The sequence below is a fragment of the Corella eumyota genome, chromosome 1 (genome assembly GCF_963082875.1).
Source record: "Corella eumyota chromosome 1, kaCorEumy4.1, whole genome shotgun sequence".
Lineage (NCBI taxonomy): Eukaryota > Metazoa > Chordata > Ascidiacea > Phlebobranchia > Corellidae > Corella > Corella eumyota.
The window spans coordinates 8,938,411-8,951,406 of record NC_137490.1 but is presented as its reverse complement, the minus strand read 5'-3'; the positions used below and the strand labels follow the sequence as shown (position 1 = coordinate 8,951,406).

Sequence of the window (12,996 nt, the reverse complement as noted above, 5' to 3'; positions counted from 1 at the left end):
AATAAAAATGTACATTTAAGATACGCATAATAAACGTAAAATCGTTTTGAAGTTAATAGAACTAAGCTTAAACTTTTGTAATTAAAATCTACAGGTAGTTTTTACGAAATGACACTTTTCATGTTATAGAACCATGTTTTAATACAATATCCACAAATGTCAAAACCTAATTATTTTAGAGAATTCACAAAACAAAATAAATCAATTAATTTAACAAATATTTTTCACAATTTTGTTTATTACAAATACGTGAACAATAATTATGTACATTTATATTCAATAACATTCACCTTACATATTTAGGTAAATGGTTTTTAATTATAAAGTTTAGCTGCATTATCATTGTTATTGCAGTTTACAATTATGTAAGTTTTTAAAAAAACGTTAAATATCATATAGTTATTAAATTGTTATTTTCTTTTAAATTGAATTATAAAAAAGTTAGATCTGATGGTAGATTTTTAAGCTTTAAGCAAAAAAATGCATTTTTTTAAACACCTGCTTCTTTCTCGAGTAAGGTAACTTTGTAGATATTTCTAGACAACCTTTTTGATTCGTTAACAGTTAAGGTGGTGGTTACATTTGATAAACCTAAATATAAGTAAAATTTTTAACACTACAGTTTTACTCCTAAGCCATACATTTAGTTATTAAGGATATCGTGAGTAAAGAAATAAAACTTAAAAATTTTGCAACAAAAAAATAAAAAAAAGATCATTAGATTTTATTACTTTGTCATTTTAACCCTAAAAACGTTAAAAAACTGGTCAAATTTTGTCCCGAATAGGACTAAAAAACCTAACATGATGTAATTTATAAGCAACTTTCCTTACGAACTTAATTTAGGGGAACAAGATTAAAAATCTTTACCAAAAATAACTAAAAAAACTAAATTAGTTAGTAAATAAATAATTTTAATAATAGATTTAAAATAAAGTCTTTAGACCAAGCAAAACTCTACAAAAAAAATCCACAATTTTTATTTAGTATTAAGTCAAGAACTAAACATTTATTGTATTGTTGTTAAAATTGTATTTAATATTTTAGCTTTTATTTTTAATATTTATTAGATTAATTAAGTAAAATATATATCCTAACAAAGCTTGTTGTTGTTTACAAAAAAAAACAGGGTTTAAAAACCTGGCGTTTTGCCTAACAACCAATTAATGGTCTGTCGTGCCATATCTCTGGTTACGTTTTCTTGTTCCCATTTAACCAACCATGTCTTGAATTTACTGTGTAGTTTTTCAACTATTTCTTCCTGTGCCTGGAAAATAAATACAAATTTTCGTTTCATTAAAATAAAAATAGTTTTAAAATATATTTTTATATTAAATTTATATCTATGTATTTTATATTACAAAAGGGTCACCAAACCAAGCAGGTTAAAATGGTATTCACCCGAAAACTGAAATTTAAAATAACGACATTTTTTACTGAAATAACATATTTTCGGAAATTTAAATTTTGGCACTCCGACAGTAATCCAGATCAAAGATATGGCATTTTGTTTTGTTGTTTATTAACATAACTATGTTAAGTAAAAAACGGAAAGTTTTAAAATTAACCCAAAATAACATTTAAAACTTTAAACAACAACTTCAGTTTATTATATTAGAATAAAGGTAAAGCTAATAGCACGTTTACACAAATTCCTAAATCCGTTAATCATATCAAAATGCGTTGTGACGTCACACACAAGTTAATAGAGGCACGACTACGCAGAGAATACCTAAATTACTTAAGCAAACAAGTGTGGATTTTTGTATGACGCCCACGTGTATTCAGCAGGTTATTAATACGAATTTAATGCCTGCATTGGTTTTATGTATAAAAAGCAACTATTGTTGTGCTGATCCATATAAATATATATATACAGGGTACGAATTAACGTTTAAAAAACGATTCGCTAAAATTGAGGTCGCATTTTTAGAGTAATTATTAGGTTCAAGTCATAATCTTCGTTTTTTGATAACACTTGACGCGTTGCGTGGCATTTTTAAAATGTAACGTATTGTTAAACAATCGTTAAGAATATTTTGCACGAAAAGACATTTTTAATTTTTTTAAGGCTGTGTTATGCATTTAAAAAATTGTGCAACAACTAAACGATCTCGGGGGCGAAATTTACGCATTGCCAAAACATGGAAAGTTATTGTTATTAAATGCCCTATAGTAACCTACATTTACGCAGGATTATGATGATGTAATTAAATTAGTGTGAAACCGGTGTAAAATAGATCGTAAAAATATACACGAGAGTTTTATCACTGCCTGAACCTTTTTTGGTTGATTCGCTATTTCTAATATATTTGTAAAAAACGATTCGCTATTTTAAAAAAACGATTCGCTTTTAGCGAATAGCGACCCGTTATTTCGTTCCCTGATATATATTTACATATGTTAATATTTTCTGCGCAAACATTAGGTATAATAAAAAAAAACTAGCCAAGAACACAACAGGCTTAAGGGCAAATAGTGTGTGGGATTGATTTTTCTGTTCGTAATTAAAGGCCGCTGCAAGATTAAACTGTTGACGTGATATTTATATTGTTTGTTGGGTAAGGGAATGATGTTGGGGTCTGTAAACGACAGGCCTGTAAGTGAATAGTGTGACATTGGTGCCGCTTTAACCCAAAACCTTTCAGATTGTAGTGTGTTGGCATAACTAGAATACCACCCCGCTTAAAGTTGGTCTAGTATTACCACAACGTAAAACGCCAAACTACAACGTAGTCTAATAACTTCGTTTAAATACGACTTTTTTCACTTACGTTTCTAGCGTTGAAAAAACAGCGAGCTCTGTAGCTAATATCTTCAGTTTCAGGTACATAACGTAGTTTGTAGTTAGCAGGCTTGACTTTTAACTCAAGATTGTTGTAAACGAAAAGTTTTGTCTCGTCTTCATTTTTATGCGCACGTCTTAAAACATTCGCGTTTCTGATAACAGAATATAAAACAATATTTAAAACAATTTTTATCCAAATTTTAGTCACTATATATGTCAGAGTTTTTTTAGGTTTTTAATCTTTTTACATGAGTATTCTAAAATACTCAACAAAAATACAATTTTATTGTATTTACAAATTTAAACTACAGATCATCACCTTATAAAATGGTATTTTGTACTAAATGTAATGGTAGCAATCAGAAAAAAATAGAACAAGAAATGGAAAAATAATAATTAACTTTTACCTTTGCAAAAACACCGGGTTTTCTGCCAGTCTATCTTTCATGTATGACGTCATGTCTACGTCATCCGCGTTGGCGTAATTCTCAAGGTATTCGCTCCACTTTGCAACCTCCGCAAGATCGTTGTTTTCCTCCTCCGTGTCCAACAACTCTACACCAACCTGGAGTTGGCTTTGTTTCTAATGAAAAAATAAATAAAAAATAAATTAAATATTTAAAAAGTTTTGTTTTAAATAGTAAACTTTTATTTGGTTTTATTACATTTAAACCCTTTACAACTAAATCCTTTAGTTTAAACCCCTTACAATTGAGGGTACAATTAATCAGGGGGTTTTACTTATTTAGTTAAACCCCCTTACAACTGAACCCATTTATTTATTAAACCCAAAATTTAACTTGATTCAAAATTTTAAAAATAAATTCTTAAACACAAAAAAAATTTATTTTGTACCTGACAAATAAGTATTTTGTAGCAGTTTTCTGGTGACGTAAGATGCTCCGCCTTGCTCTGATAAGCTGCTTCCGCAGTTGCTCTTCTTGGTTGCGATACAATCGAACCTCCAGTAGCATGATTTGCCTCCTCGGATTGGTAAAGATCAAGAAGATGCACACAGGCTTCATCTTGAACGATGTGTTGGAGCTGATATCAAAATGCAAAAAATAGTAATAAGTAAAAAATAAAGGCACACATGAATTTCAATTAGACCAGACAACCACAAATATACTAATATTAAACTATTTAATATAGGTTACCTTTGAAATAATATATATGACAGACTAAGTACCATATAAGAATAAAAAAACTTTAAAAATCAGCAAAATATAATTAATATTGGATTTCTGTTTTTATTAACTGAATTTGATGTAATTATTTTAGATATGCTATTTCTCAGTAATACAATTCATGCAATGATCGTTTTATGGACTTCATGTATGCACGTTAAATACAATTTTATTCTTTTAGACATCTTATTTCGCTGTTGAACTTATAACTAATACCTAAAATAAATTATTAGTTGTTACAATTTAAGAAATACTTTAGTGTGTTGTTTTTAAATTTGACTAACTTACATTGCCTTTTACTTAATTTTTACTTACTTGTCTAACAATATTTTGCACCAGTCTGTCCATGGTAAAAGTTGTGTAAGCATGAATGGTAAACATCTCTCTTAAAGTGTCCTCATATTGGGAGCAGTCCACGTTACCATCCAAAAGATTTCGAACTTGATCCAAAAAAGTTGGATAATATTCCTCCACTTCCACATCACCTTTAACGTTTTGCAATTATTTTTTTTAATTACTTGTTAGAATTTTGCAATAAATTATTAGTTTTTTAATAATTGCTTAGTACATTATAAAATGCTTAATATATTAAAATAAATAGATTGTTTTATAATCCTTTATACATGGAAATCAATACTTAATTAAAACTTCCAATGTATTTTCAAAAAATCTTTACCAATTTTTCTGAGCCTCAGCATGTCAGCAACTGTTTCTTCTTTACGTTCTTTTTTCTCTCTCGCTTCTTCCTCTGCTAAGCTTTCCGATATCCTAAAAATATTTTTAATTTAGAAAAATAATTAATTCAAAAAAACAGTATTATATATTATAAAGGGTAGCACTTGAATATATTTTAATTTTTTTTTAAGTTGACATACTTGTAGATTTTAAGTAACCTTTCACACAGAATATAATGCAATCGAAAAAACAAATAAAAGTTGCCATTCCCAAAGAAAACGTGACATTGTCCCTCCTAAAAAAACTCAGCAAATTTATCTATGATTACATAAACTCACTTGTTTAACATTAAATTAACTTTAAATAACATTTAAAATAATATAACTTTCAGGTTTTGAAAACAGAAATTAAATAAAAAAACTTTAAATACCACATTGTCTGTAGCTGAGTAACCTCCGGACTTGGTTTCCCTATTTCCATTTATTCTCTTCTTTTCCACTTCTTCCATTTCTGAGACGTCTATAAAAGGTTATATAAAAATCAAAAAATATTTTTTTATGTTTGAGATTAAGATAATATTAACAAATTAAATTTTTTATTTAATGTATAATGTTATATGTAATAGCTATAATGTTATATGTAAGATCAAACTTAAAAACAAGCCACAATAAACACTTACAATGTTTACACACACAAGTACTATAGTGTAGTTTCAGCAAAAGTTTAAGTTTAAATTTGCTAGTCCACTTAAAAAATTGTATTTAACACAGAAAAAAAAAGCATTTAACACCGAAAAATAATAAAACCAAAAATATTCAAAAAAATTTTTACCTTCATCTTCTTCATCGTCATCATCACTCGGTTGATTTCCCCGAGGAGAAAAATAAAGATCCGGAAGAATTTGATAAATCACCTGCCTTACTTTCTGTTTATCATCTTTGTGTATCCCTTAACCATATTAAAAAAAATATTAATTCAAATTATTGCGTGATTTAAAACAATTCTTAGAAGAATTTTTTTAAATATTTTAAAAATAAGTGATAAAACAACACTGAAAAGGGATTTAAAAAAATTTAAATTAAAAAAAAAACAAACCAAAAAAAAGGAAAAAATTGTACCAAAAAAGTAAAAAAATTATATAAGTAACGTGAATCAATTTTAGCTGGATTTTTAGCATATTATTAGCTATAGTTTTTGTCATTTTATTAACATTTAATAATCAAAATTTTTTGGTTGGTTTTATTAACTGCTAAACACTCTTTTTAAATTTTTGTTTTTTTTTCAATTGGATTTTTTTAAATTTAAAAATTTTAGGGTGACCCACCACTTTGTCTTTTCACATGATGAATTATCAACGAAGCTGCATCATCCATAATAGATTTATCCTCGTATGTTAACAAAATATGAGGTCCAGCTAAACCTGTATTACCATTCTCCACAGCTTCTTGTCTCTGCGAAATCAGATTTCGCAGAGAGAAGTATAAAAAAAATTACACAAAATGATATTAAATTATGTCTTAAAAGCACTTCACATATACCAAAATTCTACTAAATAAATTATTTGTTTAGTTAGATTAATTACTTGCAATTAATTTTATTTTTTTATTATATATATATACTTGTTAAAATTTGATTTAGTACTACTTACCTCATCATAAATTGTCTCTATTTCGTTAAGGAGACTTTTTGAGCGCAAATGTCTGATGTCATTTCCCTTAAAACTAATACCCTGGTGATCAAGTGACTTGAGATAATATTTTTCATTCTGAGCTCTCCATGTTTTGTTGAATTGATGTTGGGCTTCTCTCCATTCGTTATCCTTCATTTTCAACCTAGCACAAAAGATTACATGGTAAAAAAATGGTGCAGTTTAACATAGTAAAAAAAATAAAAAATACTAGAAAAAAGTATATACTTTGTATATTTAATGCTGTTATCTTTTTTATGCTTGACCATCTATAAATCAGTTTGGTTCTTTACACAAAAGGAAGTATTAAGCACTACTTATAAAGACTTAACTTAAACCAAAATACAAATTCTTAAGGTTTGAAGACAAGAAGTTTGATCCGTAATTGACAGCATGCAAAATCATGTTTAAAATTTCAAATGCACATTCATTTTTTTTTAACTTCACATAGTAACATCACCAACAGCCATACAAACATACACACCTTTTTAAAACTAGTGGAACAGCTACAGATGGGTTCTTTTTAAGGCCTTCAACAATATCTGAGGCTTTGTCCCCATATATTCTGTGAATTGCTTTTCTTTGTGTAATCTATTAATGCAAAATTAAAAGCAATTTTATAGTTTTAACAAAAAAAATTTTTAAATGGTTTTATTATATATCTTTAAACATAGATTTTACTGGCCAAGTGGTTTAACAAAATTAGAGATAGAAAGTTAACAATCATAAATTACAAAATAAAAAAAAATAAAAATCCTATAAAATTATAAAATTAACTTACCTCAGAAGATCCACCAAGATAATTGTCAAGTCGAAATTTAAGTTTATCCTCTTCACTCATTCTCGAGAGTTTTTTGTTGATCGCCTCAAATGATCTGATGGCTCCCAAGTTTGTTTCAATCACAACATCCAACTTCAAATTGAAAAAATATATTTAAACAAAACACTTCTTACAGGAAACAGAAAATATTTACAAATAATGCATACGGCAAAAAAATTCATAAGATTTTGACATTTAGTTCCACTGGCTTGGTTAAGTGGTTAAAACACAAGACTTTTATACGTAAGGTACTGTATTTATTCCTACCGTTTTTAAAATATACCGCTTTTGAGAATTACACTATAAATAGTTCAAATTCCAAAAAAGTCAAAATCGATCTGAAGATTAATTATCACCAAGTTTGTTTACCACATTAAAAATAAATATAAAAAATACTTTAAACAATTGAAGACTTTAACAAAATTCACTATTATAACAAAACATCGAAATAATCGAAATAAGCAACAATAAACCAGTTTAAAATAAAATAGGTAAACACATTGTTAAACAAAAAAAAGTGACCAATGTTCCAGAAAATAATAATTTTCTAAAGGTTAAAAAAGTATTAAAACCAAAATAATTGACCTCATATCTCTCATCCTCACACCGATAAATGTGTTCCTCAAACTGAGTTTTCTTTGAGGTCACAAACTGTGAGTCCTCACTCCATGAAGGAAAAGAAACCCAAGTGTCATTTAAAACCTCCTTGCACAAAGCATCTCTACCAGTACAACATGGTTGCTGAAAACTAGAAGGCAATGCTCTATAACTCGAACCCAGGCGTTTAAGTGTAGTGTAATCTGTAATACAACAAATAACTTTGAATTTTAGCTAAAGATGTTTTTTGGAAGTTAAACTTTCTGCTTTGCAAATTTAGAAACTTATTTTAGAGTGATAGAAACTAAAAAATGAAGTTGTCATCTACTAGTTTTTAGTAATTTGTCTTTTATATAATGCCTGCAGCAAAAAGAACATATTTTCTAATGTTATACCACTTTATATTTTGCACTAAATAGCAAAGATTTAAAAGTAATTTGGATGTAAAATAATGTTATAATATGTTATATCTATGTCATGTGTGTGTTTAAACATAATTTATCACCTAACATGTCTTAAACAATTTTTTTGGTAAAAACTAACACCATAAAAAACACATGCACCAAAATGCACCAACCTATCTCCATTGCCATTCCTTCATGTTTTTCTTGTGGTATTTGCTGTTGTGGAATGATAATCTCGTTCTCTAGCTCTGTCGTGTGGCTGTCTTTGTAGCCCAGAAAATGTTTAAACCAGTTAAACAACTCGGTAAATTTCCTACAGAACAATTTTATTTAAAATACAAATTACTATTAAAATTTTTTTTTACAGATATTAATAGTTAATACAGGCCGATTGCCTGCACTCTGTGCTTCTTTTTATTGTTGTAAAATGGTCGCAACTTATAAACGCCAGTCATAATTTACCAGCACAACACAAAAGCCAGTTTTTTAATAAATACCCATAAATTAGATACATTCACATATATTACATATCCTAGTAAATAGCTAGCTCTACAGTCCACATATGAATTGACAAAATATGGTTGCAACTTGCAACTCCCCACTATTTGCCCACAATAATCTACCCACCATAACCAAAAGTTATTCTATTATATATCGTCCATTTAGCACCAATATATATAGTACTGTGCTAACTTCAATAAAAATAAACAAAAAAACTATAATAAATTCAAGATATTAGTAAAAAAAAACAGTCAAAAAACATTTAATAAACTTACATTAAAAAGGGTTGAACAAGTTGGACAAGCTCTGCCCTTCCAATTACCTCATTGTTATACAATAATAAACATCTCAGAAAATTCTCATAAGCATCTTGACTTCTTAATACTTTTCTTACCTGGTATATATATGAAAAATTTAAAACTTGAATAAATTTTTAGTTTTTAAATAATTTAAAGTTTGTTTAACTTAATCAGCAAATTCACACAAAATAACTACATTAATTATTTTGTTAAAGCTTAGTAAAACTTAAATATCTTATTGAATTTTAAATTTTTGTAGTAATTTTAAGATTTACCTTGTCAAAAAAGGCAAATTCGGTCAGTGTTCCATGTTTTGATGCTTCTGCCAAACTTACATCTTTAAGAGAACTACTTTTAACCCTCTTAAACATAAAAATAGAAAATAAAGTTGGAATTTAGATTAAAAATAAACAAATTGGTTATCAAAATAGAAAATAGTACTTCAAATTAGGCTGATTACATTAAATAATTACAAATATTTAATTTATTAAGGTATAATGCTATCGTAGTCTAAATCAGCAAATAAGAATAACATAATGTAATATTGCACCACTAGGCACTAAATATTATGTTCTAAGCTTATGTTAACTACAAGACTTCTTGTAAATTATATTCAGGTAATAAACTGTGTAAATTATGCCAATGCAGCCATTGGAATAAAACCATATAAAAAAAATCAGAAAATAAGTTATAAATTAAACTTTTGTTCCTTTTTATTACATTTGATATATTTAGTCAGTTATTTTTTTTGAGTGATTCATGCAGGAATTTTGATTTAAGTTTTTAGCATATTACATGTAATATAATTTTATTCTATAATTAAACTCGTTTATCTTTTTGACACTGCAATAATTAGTACCTTGTTTCCGGATGTATGAGAAGTAGACTGTGCCACTCTTTTTCCAGATTGATGCAAGCTGGACCGAGATTGTTTTGAGTTACTTGCACCATGGTTACCTGGTTTTTTAATCGTGGAACCATGATCTTTAGTAACGCTTTCAAGTTTTACTGAAGACAGTGACGCACCAGAATGACTACCAGTCTAAAAAAATCCTAACTATATTATTTTAATTTCAAACACGTAATTTCAAAAAACACAAAAAGAACAAAATCTTAAAAATCAAAACAAAAAATTAAATAAGGTCTTACATGTGAAAACAAAGGAGGAATTCCAGCTCCAACAGCTCCTCCAGCATCGGGAAGAAATTGGCCAAACTCTCGTAAAAGATCCTCATCATTTTGAAACAAGCGGGCCACCTTAACATTACAGAACATGAAAATAAACAGAGAAAAATTTTTTATTGTTTAATATTTTAGTTACCTGAGCATAAACTTCAGACTCAGATAAAGAAGGTGTGTAAGAACCATTGGAATCTTTCACATTTTTTTGTTCTTTTTGATATTTGTGAAGTATTTCCAAAAAAGCCTTGTAAATATCAGCCTGACCTTGAAATCGATTCTAAACAAATAAAATTCAATTTTACAGTATTAACATAATCTATAACAACATGTAAAACAATGCAAAAACAGCAGTTTTAATTTTTTAACCAATGTTTTAAATTTAATGTCATCTAAACTTACATAAACCTTTCACCCAACAAACTATACAACATATATACCTTAATTTTATTCACATAGTTGATTGCATGATTAAATTCAACAGGTTGGCCCCCTGCCCCTGTACCTTGAGATTGACCAATCAGCGCACTTCCGAGGTTGGCTGCTGTGTTAGTGTTTGGACCTAGAAAAAAAGACAAAGATGTTAAAACTCTTGATTTCTTATACTTAAATATCCTTAATTGTACAAAACGAATTAAAATTATTATATACAGCTTAAGATTGAAAAGTAAAAATTTTCCATAACCGATTTTTGTTAAATACATTTTTATACATTTTTATGTTTTTTTTTTAACCTGGCCCAGTTGTTGATGAAGTTGGAACATTGGTCCTTTGTTGTGACGAAAACACAGCCGAGGATAAAGCTTGAACACCACCACCTGGTGGAGTGGGAGAAGAGCGATGAACAGGAAGTTGGGGTAAAGTGGTAGCAAATTTTCCATGGGGTGTGTGCACCTTAATTAAATATTGGATAATTCTTATGCAAACGCCTTATATAAGCCTTTTAGATAATAAAGGACTTATAATTAAAGTAAAGCAGAAAAATTAAGAAGATGCTATAATACTAAATTTGGTAATACATAAAAATTTTTTATGAAATAATAGTTATATAAATTATGCAATATATTGTAAACCATAACCATTGGACACATTTTTTAACACCATACCTGAATTGTGGTTGCCGATTGACCAGGTTCAATACGAGCACCAATTGGATGAATAGTTTGTGAAATCATGTTTGGGCCAGTTACACTAACTTGATCATTTGCTGAAACCTTAAATTAAAAAAAAGGTAAATACCTATACTTAGGTTAAGATAAATAAAATTTTAATTACATTGAATTTTAACAAAAAAATTACAAGTACCAGTAAGGGAATAAAAAACCAAAAAGAAAATTAAGTTTCATCATGTTTAAATTAAAACTAAAGTTAAATACTTCAATATTAAAAAAAAATGTATCTGTTAAATATATGTTTTCTCTATATGTATATAATTATTTAGTTTTGTTTTATAAAAATAGGTAAATTTACCTCGATTTTGTAGCCTGGTGGCAAGAAAGTGTTAAATCCTACAATCAAATCAGGATGACCATTAAACAAATGAGATACTCTTGCAATTACTCCCGGTGTGTCAATACTAAAAAAAGTTTAATTAAAAGCATTAACAAAAATAGTGATACAATGACTAAGTATAATTTTGCAAGCATAATATAAAATTCACCTTTGTGATTTAAATTCCTTCATTATGTCAAGAAAATCATTATAAACTTGAGGCTGATTGCCAAATTGATATTTTACTTGGTCAAGGTAAGATAATGCATCCTCTACCTACAACATTTATGTTTAAATAACTAACTTGACTATAAAATTAAAACACTTTCAACACATAATAGCAGCACTAGAATGTAACTTGCCTTAAGTTTTTGAAATTGATGTTGTTGTTGTTGGGTTGGCATTTGACTGGAGTGTGTTATGTGTGAAGAGTTATTTACTAAACCTGCAGCAAGTACCTAGATGGAATGTTATCAAAGTTGTATAGTCACAACAGTTTTCAAGTGTAATAAGTAATTTATTTGTGGATTTAATGCCAGTATAGTTATATCACATTCACACTTACATACTAATACAAGATTTATACCATTTGTGCTACAACATTCCTAAGATATAACAGATTTTAGAAGGTCTAGGTTTGTGTTAAAATTAAAAAGCTAAAAATAAAGGAAAAACCTGCGAAATGCCAGTTTGTGGACGTTGTGATGAAGTTGTTATTGAAGTAGTATTGGGATTAGGTAAATATGAAGCATGGCTTGTTGATCTACTAGTAACTGCTGCATGTTGACTTGCAGCCCCACTTAATGCATTTAAACTTGCAATAGGATCACTAAATAATTTCAGGTTTTAAGTTAACAATAAAAATATGGGGAAAGTTATATAGACCAGAAGAGAAAAAAATATTCTTATATTAACATTTAGTATTATATATTTTCTAGCAACGTATATATACATATATATATAAATAAAAATAGATATTAAGGTCACCTAGTTAAAATAATATCTGTTTTACAATTTACTATAAAAAAACAGAGAACTAAAGCAATTTAAATTCTTACTGTGATGGAACAGCCAAAGAATGTTTTGTGTGACTAGAATAAGCTGAGGAAGTCGAAACTACACTTGTCGGTTCTGACTGAGTAGATGTAAAAAGAGTTTGCGATATTGCCGATGCATTTTCTGTTGATTGTGTAACAGATCTTGAGGGTGGAAAAACATTGTTTGCTAAGCTTACTTCATCATTTTTTTTCTCGAAAGACATATTTTAAGATCTTTGGTAAAAACCTTAATCTCTTTACCTTATTTGAGCACTATACACATAACCCAATTACATTGAATTGTTTAATCTGTTAATATAAACAAACAGAC

The 12,996-nt window shown here is 28.1% G+C and overlaps 1 protein-coding gene across 1 annotated transcript; it reads right to left on the bottom strand.

Annotated features, from left to right (window-relative positions):
* Window positions 1-131: 131 nt before the first annotated feature.
* On the bottom strand, window positions 132-12,968 carry LOC145763658 (paired amphipathic helix protein Sin3a-like). The gene is made up of 29 exons (XM_082575162.1): window positions 12,687-12,968; window positions 12,304-12,457; window positions 11,987-12,086; window positions 11,798-11,900; window positions 11,608-11,713; window positions 11,244-11,351; window positions 10,872-11,031; window positions 10,578-10,699; window positions 10,280-10,417; window positions 10,108-10,215; window positions 9,818-10,000; window positions 9,234-9,320; window positions 8,935-9,053; window positions 8,332-8,471; window positions 7,743-7,957; window positions 7,119-7,250; window positions 6,822-6,928; window positions 6,299-6,482; window positions 5,975-6,101; window positions 5,482-5,598; window positions 5,081-5,169; window positions 4,851-4,945; window positions 4,652-4,743; window positions 4,291-4,460; window positions 3,644-3,832; window positions 3,196-3,371; window positions 2,775-2,940; window positions 1,141-1,267; window positions 132-591 (listed from the first exon to the last, which is right to left on the bottom strand). Exons 1-29 carry the CDS (start codon window positions 12,887-12,889, stop codon window positions 491-493), a joined length of 3,918 nt encoding a protein of 1,305 aa, XP_082431288.1. The 5' UTR covers window positions 12,890-12,968; the 3' UTR covers window positions 132-490.
* Window positions 12,969-12,996: the final 28 nt, after the last annotated feature.